General features: G+C 35.7%; 2 protein-coding genes across 3 annotated transcripts; one reads left to right on the top strand and one right to left on the bottom strand.

Annotated features, from left to right (window-relative positions):
* Positions 1–309: 309 nt before the first annotated feature.
* Positions 310–7,497, top strand: LOC133874873 (uncharacterized). Its single transcript, XM_062312759.1, has 9 exons — positions 310–499; positions 613–688; positions 1,222–1,300; positions 1,854–1,935; positions 5,065–5,173; positions 6,099–6,187; positions 6,403–6,467; positions 6,571–6,649; positions 6,979–7,497. The coding sequence occupies exons 1-9, from the start codon at positions 428–430 to the stop codon at positions 7,144–7,146; spliced, it is 819 nt and encodes a 272-aa protein (XP_062168743.1). The 5' UTR covers positions 310–427; the 3' UTR covers positions 7,147–7,497.
* A 669-nt stretch (positions 7,498–8,166) lies between these two features.
* Positions 8,167–13,180, bottom strand: LOC133874874 (ras-related protein RABA1f-like). 2 transcript variants are annotated; one of them, XM_062312761.1, is made up of 3 exons: positions 12,819–13,180; positions 8,525–8,965; positions 8,167–8,409 (listed from the first exon to the last, which is right to left on the bottom strand). In XM_062312761.1, exons 1-2 carry the CDS (start codon positions 13,037–13,039, stop codon positions 8,533–8,535), a joined length of 654 nt encoding a protein of 217 aa, XP_062168745.1. In that variant the 5' UTR covers positions 13,040–13,180; the 3' UTR covers positions 8,167–8,409; positions 8,525–8,532. The 2 variants fall into 2 exon arrangements, with proteins under 2 accessions (XP_062168745.1, XP_062168744.1); XM_062312760.1 differs by having other exon boundaries at positions 8,167–8,965.
* Between the last annotated feature and the right edge of the window lie 1,059 nt (positions 13,181–14,239).

Here is a 14,239-nt window from a genome sequence, read left to right as displayed (position 1 = left end):
ATGTAAGAATAATGCTATACATTATTCAATTTTTTTAAAATTTATGTGTCATAGTATTCCATAACATTTGGTGCATGAAAATTAACTTTTTAGCTGAGAGAACGCTACCACATAGACTCTGAAAGATAAAGGGAAGGTGATGTATAGCATTACCCTTCTTATATATATAGTGTGTAAATAGTAGTGCCATTATTTATTATTTATTATTTATTATTTATTAAAATAAAAAATAAAACACCATAGAGAAAGACAAACGGCGTCGCAGAACGGGATTTTTTTTGTTGATAAAATGACCCTTTCTCTCAGTCGAGGTGGGGACTGGAGACCGAATCCGTGAAGTGACGTCGTTTGTACGAGGGCGCATCTATACGTTTTTCTCTGTGAACTCTCCGGCTAGAAGAGAGTAAAGAAACTCAGAGAAGAAGACATGGGAAGCCAACCGAAGAAGAACCCTAATAAGCAGCTACAGCTTAACCCCAATTGGGCTCAACTCCAACAAGTACTTCTTCCTCTCTCTCTCTCTCTCTCTCTCTCGCGCGCGCACACGCACAATCAGCTTATGAAACTGTTTCTTGTTTTGAGAAGTAAAAAACTAATATTGTTGTTTTGCAGAAGCTGAATGTCCATAACTCAAAGCCTCCAAGACCCTCAAACAACTCACAAAACGAAAACCCAAAAACCATTCTAGGTAAAATCTTTTTTATGCCCAGGATACCGCTTTGACTTGCATTTTTGGTTTTTCTTTGTAATTTTGATAATTTTTTAGCTTTTTAATAAATCTGATATCAATCTTAGGGTCACTTATGTTTGATTATTCTCCGATTTTGGCTGCTACTTACAACTTCTAGGTGTTCAGCATTTGGAAAGTACTTTACTTGCTTTTAGAAAGCACAATATATATATATATATATATCTTTCAAATGAAGGAAAGATATTTTGAAATATTCTCTTTACTCAGGGAACTTAACAATTTTTTTTTTTTTTTTTTTCATTTTGGGTCAAACAGGTTTTGTTATGCTGTAGAATTGGTTTTAGTCTGTTATTATATATAGAAAATTTTAGAAGTATTTTTCTTGCTTTTGATGATATAGAATCAGTTAAATATTTGTTTTTGAAAACGAAGAAAGTACTCCTAAATAAATATGGCAAGCAAACCGTTCCTCTGTCTCATTATTTTCTATTCATTTTTCTAACATTCTTCGCTAAGTCTTCCTTTTACAGGGAAGCGTAAGGAGAGACCGGATGCAGAGTTAAATGATTCTCAGATCAATCCTCTTACTCCAATTAATGATGATTTCAGGTGCTTCTTTGGTCTTATTTACTCTGATGTTCTGTTTGCTTGCTGGTAAAATGTTGGATGTTTTCCTTTCTTGGGGTTTTTATTGTACTTTAAAGGAAGCACAAGGCTTTGTTTCTGTCTATGTGTCTAGAGCTCAATACAAAACTGAAGTTTGACAAAATCGTGTGAAAAAAGTACTATCGAGATTTCTGAAGTTCTTTCAATTTATTCTTTTCAATTCTTTTAGGCTTTTGAGAGTACTTATTACCTATTAATGCTATGTCAATATCAAAAACAAATTTTGGAAAGATGGTGAAATGGTTACAAGAAAAATGTCTGCACGAACATTTCTTTAATCAATATTGGAGGTAAGTATATCCATTGCATGTTTTCCCAGGTTGTCAATCACCCTTGGGTTTTGATCGAGAAAGAAACTTTTCTCTCTCAACTTCTGCTTGTCAAAGTAAGGAGATGTGCAATCTATTCATTTCTCTTTCTGTGCTTTTAAAGGGCAATATATATATATATATATATACAATGTGAACTCCATCAGGAACTTATCACAATTTTACAGTCTGACAGATGTGGTAGCCATGGATTGTGAAATGGTCGGTGTTGGTCAAGGAAACAAAAGTGCCCTTGGACGAGTTACTCTGGTATTCATTAGTTCCTCTCTTTGCATCTATTACTCATTTGTCTTTAAATTACTTTCATCTTTAAGGTTGGTAACATGTCTTACATATATCACACATTCTTGAAAATGATTTCATCTTACGTATACATTGTTTTGATTATCATTTATTCATTGTTTGGGCCATTGAAAGAGATTTCCTCAAAGTATTAGGTGGCTTTACGTCTGCTGACTTTCCTTGTTTGTGGGAACTCTATTGAGGGTACTTCAGGTTAACTTCTATGTCATATTCTTTTATGGAATAGAATGGATACTCTTATGAGTGAAGATGCAAAAGCACATGGAAATATATGAAAGAGAAAGTATTAAGGCAATATTTTGCATTTTGCAACATTGATGGCTATGGTACAGTAACTTCAAGAGTGTTTCTTGCTAGGAAATCATCTATGGTTGAGATTTCTGAATGAGAAAGCAAGATAAAAATGAAAGTTAAGGATTTAAAGACAATGACGTCTTGAACAAGGTGAAGGTATCTCAAAGGTTCTGGTGGATCTTCAGGATGAAAATATTGTGACCTAAATATATTTGATGGCTGTGGTTCTGCAGAAGTAGATAAGGTCCTTTTGCTGGAAAATTCACTTTTAGGGTGTTCTAAATGAGAAAGCAGGATGACAATGCAGGTTATGGATTTTTAGAGAACCAACTTATTAGACAAATTTGTAGATATCTTGAAGGTTTTGGTAGAGTCTGTTCTTGTAAGGATGACAAATGAGCAGTAACCTTCTCATTATGGTGATATGTGATTTTGTGAAACATATTCGCTTCTCTTCTATCATCATCTGTCATTTTACATAGGAAGAGTATTAAATGTAGTTACTTGATGTGCTTTCATCTTTCTTAAATTGATTTGGAATGTTCATTTGAACCCACCTGTCATGTGATGAGCTAAACTTTTTGTGAAAGAAAAAATAGGAAAGCAAAGGATAAACAATATGAAACGAAAAATGTTATTACTTATCAAAGAAAAGAAAGTAAAAATGTTATAAATAGCAGCTTTCAACAACATATTCTCAAACTTAAAATACCTGCTACTCATCACTGCAACGCCACAATCAAGCACCACAAGAAAGTGGTATGATAATATTCTAAGAAGTCGACTCTGAGAAACTTCAGGAAACTGATCTTCCCAATCAGGCGATAGAAGAAACCTATCAATTGTGGACCAAGACAGAAATTCTCGATTATTGGACCACGTGAAATTTCCACCTACCAGGGGGATATCCATTAGACCATGCTAAAAAATGAATTGGGAGAACTCCATAGCTAGGGACTCTTGGTGTCACCTGATCTCTCACTTGAATATCAGACAACATTAAAATCACCCCCAATACACCATGGCATCGCTGTAACACGCTGGTCCCATATTGAGAAGATGAGTAGTTCACATAGAAAGTGAGTAGTTTATAAGAGATGCTCATAGGTGCTAAGTCTTACATTACTTACTAAGTGAAACTGAGTTTTATAAGTGATTCTAAGAAAACTCCAAATTGACTAATCCTTTTGGGTGATGTGGCTAATGCTTTTTCCTGGATCGTTACAATCGCTCACTAGCTAATTTTTCTAGCCAATTCATCCAATAGCCGTTACCTATCATTATCATCATTTGGACCATAAACACTTGTACAGGCCCACTCAAAATTATCACTTACACCTGTAAAATAGCACACAACTGTATAAGTTCTCACACACTCCCCAATCTTTCCACCACCCTCCTTTCCCGTATTAACAAAATCCCTCCAGAAGCCCCTCTCAAACCCAAATAACATCAATCTATGTGTTGATAGCCAAATAACACCATTCGATGTGTTGACAACCCCATAAACTTACACCACATCCGTAGATGGTTTCTTGTAAACAAACAATATCCACCTTCCAATCTCGAAGAAAACCTCTAATCCTCAGCCTTTTGTCCCTGTCATTCAGCCCTCTCACATTCTAGGAAATAATTGTAGGCTTCATTAATAACAATTGAACCCCTCCCCTTACTTTTACCTCTACTGGAGTGACCTCCCTTCCAATCATAGTTTATGGAACATGCCAATCTCTTTAATTCTCGGTGTCCTCTTTTAACTAACTTAGAATCCAGGCTTGAAGAGCTATCTGAACCATTATGTTTTCTACTAGCTTCAATTGCAGTAAACAGGGCCAACATCTGTCCAGAACTTTGTGACATTTGACGAGTTGGAAAGTTATGGAGAGGAAAATAAAAAAAGTTTACGGAGATGGGAGGCACAGTTGGGTTTTGTTTTTGGGATTAAGGCTAAAACATGATACTAGACTGAGATTTTTTGGGGCCTCTTTTGGAGAAGTCTTATATATATATATAGATATAATTTTTTATTTGATAAGTAAAAAATTCATTAAAAAGCGCAGAGGGGCGCAGCCCTAGTACACATGAAGTATATAGAAGTGCCCCTAATCAGAGGATATATATATATTTATTTATTTATTCTTTTCAGATCTTTTGGGGGTCTGGGCCAAGGCTGTGGCGATATTTTTTGGGGGTCAAACTCCCAAAAAGCCCAATTCTACCTATATGTTTTTTTTTTTCCGAAGCAAAGAGAGAATGTTGCTGCTGCTCAAGGGTTGTGTAAACAGTAAAGTGCCTAGAAGAAGAAGAAGAAACTGAGGCCAATATGCCTCAATACTCAAAACACTCCTAATTTGATTAGTAAATTAAAAGCCTAACAGAACCCAATAAAAAATTCATAATACTTTAGAAATTCTAGTATAATCTAGACCGAACATAATTAAGAAAATAATACTCAAATTAAAATTATTTTCAAGAATTTTGTGAATGTCCAAATCTGTCAGGGCACATGAAAATGTCCAAAATGTATACTAAGAGCATAAAACTGTTTTAACCATAAGACGCTCATACTATAAGCTTGGAAAACATTCAAGTCTTGTTTCAATCGGACATTGCATTATGGCCCAACATGTGTAAAACTCCCAAGCTGCCAAAACCAAAAATCACTCTAAAGCCAGCAACTTAACCTTTCTTCCATGGCTGCATCAAGTTAGAGATCATATTTACAATTATGCTCTTGTACCTTTGTTTATTGACTGCTAATGGTATTTTGGTTAATGGCAGGTTAATAAATGGGGAAATGTTGTATATGATGAGTTTGTTCGCCCGGTTGATCGTGTTGTTGACTTCCGTACTGAAATTAGTGGCATTCGACCCCGTGATTTGAGGAAAGGTTGAATCTCTTTTTTCTTGGAATTAAATTTATTTATTTATTTTAAATTGTAGCACGTAAACTCCTGGAACTTTACCTCTATGTTTGGCCCTCCAATAACTAATTGTCAAGTTTAATTTTGTTCTTTAATTTACTTGAGTTCCATTCATTTGATGAAGCTCTTCCTAGTCAATTGTTTTTATGAGACTCACTTTCTGGGGGGTAAAAAGATATACTTCCCCAAAGCTAATTGGAGACAAGTGATGATTTCTGTCTTATATTTTTGTAAGATTATATGTTTGAGCGGAGTCCAAAACTTCTTCTTCTTCTCTCTCTCTCTCTTCTTCTTCTTTTTTTCTTTTTCTTTTTTTTTTTTTTTTTTTTTTTTTTTTTTTTTTTCAGATAAAATTTCCTTAGTACTAATTTCCATTAAATTTTTTAAACAAAGTCATCCTCCATCTCCTGGAGCATTTTAAGCAAGGTTCTGTGTCTAACAACTCAATTAATTAAAAAAAATCTTACATAAAACTAATGGTGGAGCTTAAACCATTTTTTTTTTCAGATAATAATTTCGTAGCACTAGTTTCTGTTATATAAAAGTCATCCTCTTCCATCTCTTTAATCATGTTAAACAAGGTACTGTGTCTAACAATTCAAATGGTTCAAGCCAACTCTTATCAGAAAAAAGTAAACAATCTCTAGAGGCAATTTTGTATATCATGGATAAGGACTAATTGAGGTTGACAGGTTAATGAAAATATTTGTGAACTGCCATGGTTCTAAATAGGATAAATGGTTGTTTGTAGACCTGTTTTACTTTGGTCTTTACAAGATAACATGATCAACATTAGGAGTTATTGTAAAAAATGTTGCAAGGAAGATATGTTTGAGTTGTCCACTGCTTGTAAATGAAGGTCCTGATGCATGCATATAATATTCTCTTCAGCAAAAGATTTTCGGGTTGTTCAGAAGAGGGTGGCAGAGATAGTTAACGGAAGGATTCTTGTGGGACATGCCTTGCACAATGATCTCAAGGTTAGATATCTTGATTGGTTGTTTTTTCTTTTATTTATTGGATGGATTTTTTCTAGTGTACCAATGAGCTTTAGCTCAAATGGTACCTCCTTCCTCTGTAGCAAGGTAGAGGGTGAGGTCGTGGGTTCAAGTCTCATTGGGTGTGTAACTTTCCAATAAAAAGAATGAGTGTTGCAGAATAACTCTGAGAATGTGAGTGGCTCTTTCTTGGACAGGTACTTCTATTAAGTCATCCCAAGAAGGACGTGCGGGATACCTCAGAATATCAAACTTTTCTCAAGTACTGATTTACCTCACTTTTCTATTTTGTAGCTACTAAGCATTGCCAATGACATTGTATTATATTTTATATCTCCTTATGACTTATGAGCTTATTTACGCAGGGAAAGGGGCAGAAGAGCCCTGCGGCATCTTGCTGCTCAGTTTCTCGGTGTTCAGATCCAAAATGGGGAGCACTGCCCTGTTAGTTCTTTTAACTTTCTTTTTGGTGATTAATTTAGAACATTTTCTGCTTTTTATAAAATTTCTCTGATTACCTATCAAAAAAAAATTAACATAGAACATTTTCTAAGTTGATAGTCAAATTTGGTGCACTCATCTATAATGGGGTAATGCTCTACTGATAGGAATTGAGTCAAAGATATCTTTAAACTAAGAGAAAAAGCTAAATTCTCCAGTTTTTAATTTTTTTATGATGCTACACATATTATTGTCGCATCAGCTTCTCAGTGAAGAATCTATTTAAACTATGGAATTATTTTAGGACTTTTAACTAATTTCTTGTTGTTCAGATACAAGATGCTCGTGCTGCAATGCTGCTTTATCAGAAAAAGAAAAAAGAGTGGGAAAAGAGCGTTAAAGATCAAATACGGCTCAAACTGAAACAGAAGAAGCGCAAGCCGAAAAAGAAAGCAAAGCAGGGAGACGTTATGATTGACGATGCCCCAACTGCATTGTAGCATTGTCTGCCCATTGATACGTGATGCTTATTTCCCGGCCCCTAAACTTTTTGAAAGCCGACTATCAAGGGGCTTTATTCAAAACCACTAGCACATTTCTCGTCCATAATATTCCGAAGGAAGATTAAAGAGGATACAATACCTAGCTACTAACACCAACACCACCTAACAGGGATACACATAGAAGAGCTAATCTTGCTATTTAGCTGGTAATCTTGCATGTGGAAAAATTATAATTTTATTATCATGGGTGAGCAAATGCTTGTGTCTGCTGTCCAGTTTTTGGAGATACATTATTTACACACTATTGGTGAGAAATCTACCAAACAGGATAAATGTGATTTTCTTATTGAGCGATGAAGTTTCCACGTTCATACTAGAGACCTTTTTGTGTGTAAATATGATCCATTTGTCATACACTTGCAGATTTGGATGGACTCGAATTTGTTATGGTTCACATTCAATTTAGTGAAAAAGGAAACAGGAAAAACCAGAAGATCCAATCAATCAAACAAATTAAACAATAGCTTCCCTTACTTCTTTCTACTAATTCACCCGCCATTACTTCACCAATACCATAAATAAGGGCAATGCCGTTGCCTACTTGAAGTACGGTACCGGTATTTACATAATAATGGGATAGGTTTTAGGAGAAGCTATTGTTAATGCTCTTACAACTACTAGGGAGCATCTGAGAACTTAAAATCAATGCTGTTTCTAAGCAGGATTATCCAGAGTGCAACCCTTAAATCTGTCTCTCGGAATGGAAGGCACAGCAGCAATTGCAAATTTGGCTTAAGCACAAATCTGTAGAGCTTCTTGTGTATATATATATATATTTTCTGATAAATTACAATTTACAAGTACCTAATTGATTTTAGACCAAAAAGGAAAGATATCCAGGGGTGGAGTCGGGAATAGGATCCTCTCCGTTTCAAATCCAGGGAGAACATTTAGGAAGGGTTCCTCCTCATCACATTTTTTTCACCTCCTTTTTTGTTATGTATTAAATGGTACAGATGAACAAGAAAATATTTCATAACATCCAGCACTAATCATTTATCAGATACAAAATTAAACTTGTCGCAGAACTCTTTCTATTCTAGAGCAACCAAGTACAACAAAAGCTACAGTTGAGGATTGAAACAATATACCAGAGGGAGGAAAAGACAAAAGTAAACATCAAGAAATCGACATCTGATGGAATATGTGGCATTTCTTTGGACTCCAAATGTTGAGGCTAATCTCAGACAAGCTCAACCACTGCAATAAGAGTGAATAGTTAAGCGAGAAAATCCATGAATTGCAGGTAGAAATCCTCACATTTTAGGGGCAGCTATACGAGGAGAAGAAAGGTTGAGCCTCTTTGATCCATCACCTTTATAATTAGGCAGAGCAGCAACCAACTTTCTTCACAGCCGAGACATCATCTTTGGTCCCAACATTTATGGTCTGTCCTTTAGGCAAGGCTGCAGGATCATCCCCAGTATCAAGTGCTTTCCGGCTAACCACTCGATATATTTGGGTTAGCACTTCAGTGAATGCATTTTCCACATTCATAGCCTCAAGGGCAGATGTTTCCATAAAGAAAGTGTTCTCCCTTTCAGCAAAGCCTGTAGCATCCTCCGTGGATACAGCACGCAAGTGACGCAGGTCTGCCTTGTTACCCACAAGCATTATCGCGATATTGGATTCTGTGTGACCCCGTAGCTCCTTCAACCATCTCTCAACATTCTCAAATGTAACATGGCGGGTGACATCATAGACAAGCAATGCCCCTACAGCTCCTCGGTAGTATGCACTAGTAATTGCTCGGTACCTATTGTAAAGAATATAAATTAAGTATTCAAACTACAATTTCCAGACTATACATTCATGACTAATAATAGGATCACATTAGAACCAAAAATTGGAGAAAAGTAAAAGAAGCTTTCTATATGTGCGCCTATTGAAAGTTCAACCGCAACAAAATTTCCAACAAACTAAGCTACTGAACATAAGCAATATTACAGATTGTTACAAGAAACAAGGCAATATGACACTTGTTGATCCTGAACAAAGATCAGAACATGTAAAATCAAATTTAAAGTGATTATTTTATGTACAATATCCATTGTCATAAATTATAAAGTACGCTGGATATATACCCTGTTCTAATGTGTATTAGAACAATACCCTCACAGAAACACCTCCCAAAAACATATCCATATCTTTTCTGTATTGTTCATGTCACTAATCATCTGTTTGTCAAGCATTGTCGTTACTGTTATTATGACATTTATTTGATATTAGTCATGTCAACAATAAAATACAAGATGTTTGAATTGATTAAAAAGAAAAAAGTTAGGATATGATACATGATGGGCTGCTTTATCTTGCAACTTTTTTATTTAGCGTTTATCAAAATATGGCCAGTTGAAGCAAACAACATTTGCACTTCCAGACCCCCTGAGAAGATTCGTTTCAAGGATCAATAAGTTATCATTTCAATTTTCACTCAGTCAATCAAAATAGTAAGCAATCCAAAAGGATCTGCACCAGATATCTGATTCCTTCCTACCCTGAGCTGTGGCACCAGTCAAGAAGGAAAGCCAAGCTACAATGAGTGGCAGACAGAATACTCCATAAAAACTCTCACTGACAAGCATCAAATCATACAAACTGCAAGCCAAAGATCTTATAATTGAAATTGATTCTTTACAAGTTTGTCCACAAAAAGCAATATATAATATTAGATGACAAGGCCGATATTACTATGCTTAAGCCTGAGGAGTGATAACGCAGGACAATTTTCTGTCCAATGTAGTGCACAATGGACAAAAATGAAGGTCTCACATTTAATTAAACTAATTTATTGCTAATCTGTCGGGCTTCTAAAAGTAGGTTAATTTAGGCTTCTTTCCTTCAGAACTAAATAGTGTTGCTTAGAAACTAAATTATAAGTTATTAATCAATTTATGAGATCTAGGCTAACTGTACATAAACCGTTGAGTTTCGTGACTAATCAATGTTTAAGTAAATAAGGTTGATTATTGTTGGGAATTGGGCCGGCAGTCAGGGCCCAGCCTGCTATCACTATAACCAATCGGAGCCCACTATCGGGTTTCACCTCTTGGAGTCCACAATTGATCAAGGATCACGCTTCAATCCGATTGCTCAAACACAGATCACCAGAAATTAATGAATTAGCACAATATCAAGGATTCGATCATGTTTCCCGCAAAACCTGAGATTCTATCGCCAGCTGACAACACTTGGAAGTCAAAGCAATCTCCCCACCATACCCTGAATCCCATAGTTTGGGGGAGTAAGTAGGTCACATCAATTTGAGTCATACTCGGGCCGTATGCCCTATCCCACGATTTGAGGGTGGATAAATCACCTCCATTGATACGTAGCGTTCGGCCATGCCAAGGCCATACCCCCAATCCCCAGATTTGGGGGTTATGGGGATCAGCCTCCTAGGCCACACTTAGCACCAAGCTACTATATAAACCACACCCGGTAAAGGTAAAAGGTTTCTTCTTATCTCTTACTCTAAGAAAAACTATCTTGTGATTTTGTCATTATCCACCCTCTATTTTTTTTGATAAGTAATTTTGTCATTATCCACCTTTAGAGTGATAACTGACTTAGGCATCGGAGCTATGCACTGGCAGCCGACAACGGCAAGCTCTTTTACTTATTTGCTTTATCTTTTGCAGGAGCTGTTCTTTCACTGACCGAAAAACTGTCACAACAATTATCATCCACTAGTGTCACAACTCCCCCCTCCCCCCTTTTTTTGATAAGTAAATTTAGTCTTATTGAAAGCGTAAAGCGCCCCTAGTACACTGGAAGTATACAAAAAGAAATACCTAATTAGTAATAGAAAAACGAACAAGGAAATCAACAAAGCTAATCGATAGTGGGGACAAAAAAGCCATCGTCCAAAGATACAATGTATAAAAAAACGAAGCTAAAATATCTTCTATGGAACTCTCCAAATTCTTGAAACACCTAAATTCTTGAAACACCTAAGATTTCTTTCTTTTCAAATACAAAAAAATGCAGATTGGCACCATTTTCCAAATCGCAGCACTCCTCGGCCATCCAAACTTCCACCAACAAGCAAATAAGTCGATAACTCTTCTAGGCATAACCCAAGATATACCAAAACGAGTAAAAATGTTATTCCACAGAGCGAAAGCCACATCACACCAAAACTCCCCCCTTCTTTCATATGATCACATGCATATCAGGTTTGTTTGTTTGTTTGTTTTTTTTTTTTTTTTTTTTTGGACTAGATGGCCTAACGGAACAGTTTTTTGTCAAAAAATAGTAGTTTAAGGGGATTGAGTGTGACAAGTGTTAGTTCGTGGGGGCAACGTATAAATGAATAGTAGTTTGTGAGGGTAAGTGTAATTAACCCTAAAAAAAAATGCAAACCATCTCACTTTTTTCTATGTTTTGTGATAAGTACACCTGATTCCTGATCTTTAGGTGATAGAACTAGGATCCCAAATTCTTGTTTCTTTTCTTTGACAACATTTTCTTAGCAACCAAGAAGAAAAATCAATCTAACTCTTCATTAGAAAATCCACCACTAATTATTAGATGCTTTTCACAAGATTTATCTTGTAAATTCTTAAAGAGCTTCTCCCCTTCCCATGACTTGCTGATACTAGTTCACAAGACAGACATATCAAATTTCCATCTTTTCAATTTTCTACTTCCTCTATCCATTTGCTAATGATATTGGAGTAGTAAAAGTTGGTGAAATAATAAATACACACATAAATAGATAGTTGTAGGTTCAAATCCTACTTGGGGAGCTTTGATTCATTCAGAATGAAAGGGTTCGCTTTGACTGTTAAGAGTAGGTAATCCGTCCCTCCTAAAGTTGAGACTAAGAGGAATGCATAAAGCCCGTCTACTCTTGCTAGCTTTCACTTACATAATTAATAATTTAATATCCAACCGCCTGAAAGACATGTTCCTTATGCCATTACATATTTCATAAAAATGAAGCCTCAACTAATTCAAGCCAAGTACTTGTACTAGGCCCATTAACTAGGACATGTTGCTTCCTCAGATCTCTCAAAAACCCCCCTAAAAAAGGCCCAAGATTCAGATACCTTAATTTACCTATTTTCTCAGCAACCAAACAACAACAAAAAAAATTCTAATTTCCTTAACAGATCTCAATTGATATTAGTGATGAGACGATCTGTAAAACTCTACTTTCTTGTGTTCCCATCCATTACCCAGCAACCAAACATAGAACAACATCAAATCCCAAAACCCATTTACTTCAAACGCCCTCAGACCTTTATAAAGTGCGGGACTACATGAATCCCAGATTCCAATCCTCCACCATTTTCCACCCAACCAAACATACCATACCACAGACAAACTCCAAAAACACCCTATCCCAACTTTTCCCGAAAACGACATTCTCAACCAACAGCACGCCAAATCCCAAATTCAAAACCACAATCCCTCCCTTTCCAAATTTTCCCACCAACCAAACATGCCCACACAAACTCAAAAACCCCATATCCCAACTTTTCCCGATAATAACATCTCAGCCAACAGTTCGCCAAATCCCAATTTCAAAACCACAATTCTCTCTATTTCCTACATTTTCCAACCAAAAAACACAGAAAAAACAGGAATGGGAGAGAGAGAACCTTTCTTGGCCAGCGGTGTCCCAAATCTGAGCCTTGACGATCTTGTCGTCAACACGGATGCTGCGGGTGGCGAATTCAACTCCAATGGTGGACTTGGACTCGAGGCTGAACTCATTCTTGGTAAAGCGCGACAAGAGGTTGGACTTGCCAACGCCCGAGTCCCCTATCAACACCACCTTGAACAGGTAGTCGTAGTCGTCCTCCGCTCTGTACGACGCCATTGCTTCCTTTCCTCTATTCCTTTTCCGGTCGGATTATCGATCAATATGTTTTATGCGAAGCTCCTCTGAATCATGAATGCGAGAGAGAGAGGGAGAGAGAGAGAGAGAGAGAGAGTTAATCAAATTTGCGAAGATGTTAGCTCGTCCTTTCTCTTTGCGCTTGGATATGTGAAGTGGACTTGTAGAATTGATCCAGGCTGAGATTGTAGGCCCAATAACCTTTCTTTCTTTTTTTTTCTTTTTTTTCTTTTTTTAATGAAAAAAAAAACTTCATTTAAACGTCCATCACTTTTGCAATCACTTCTACAAAGCTCAAAAACTTTTAATTAATATATCAAACTTTTAATTTTTTGCAATCTCACCTCTCCTTTTAGAGTTTGGGGTTATATCAAATCCTCAAATGGTAAAATAACCTAGGCATATACAAATGGGACGGTTATAATCTAACTCTATAACCACTAATCATATAACCGTTTTTAACGGCGATTATAAAAAATCGCTGATTGCCCAAAGCGAAGCAGTTAGCGGTTTTAGGAGTATGGGTAAGCGATTAATAATAGCTAATCGCTTACCCTTATATATAAATAATATAAATATTTATATTATATATTTAATATAAAAAATATCATCAAAACGACGTCGTTTTATGTAGATTTTTCACAACATTAAAATAACTGTTGACCGCTTAAGCGAAAAGGTTGTGATTGTTAAAATTCAATAACCGCCTTAGGCAGTTGCGATTAGCTGTTAGAGCCAATAATGCTAATCGTAACCGCTTGTATAGGCCTAAAATAACATTTATACTCTTGTAAACTTTTTTAAAATTTTAAAATTATCCTTAAATTACAATTAATTTTTTAAATAAGGGTAACAGAGGGGTAAAATTGAAATTTTTTTAAAGTTTGATACATTAAATTAATTGTTTTTGAACTTTGGGAGAGTGATGACAAAAGTGATGAAAGTTTATAAGGATTAATTGAAATTTTTCCAAAAATATAAAATTAATCAGCTAGGTATTCAAGAACAAAAAAATTTGCGAATTTGAAGAGTCATTTTAAATCGTTTAATTTAATTATATCTTGAATTTTTATTTACTTTTTTTTCGTCTTACACAATTCATGAGAGAATGAATACAGAAGCAACTTATAAATATTACAATAAATATATACAATTATTCAATGTCCACTTGAAATTAGTTCA

This window comes from Alnus glutinosa, chromosome 8 (assembly GCF_958979055.1).
Source record: "Alnus glutinosa chromosome 8, dhAlnGlut1.1, whole genome shotgun sequence".
NCBI lineage: Eukaryota > Viridiplantae > Streptophyta > Magnoliopsida > Fagales > Betulaceae > Alnus > Alnus glutinosa.
Note: the sequence above shows the minus strand (reverse complement) of the source record. Positions and strands in the feature narration are given on the sequence as shown.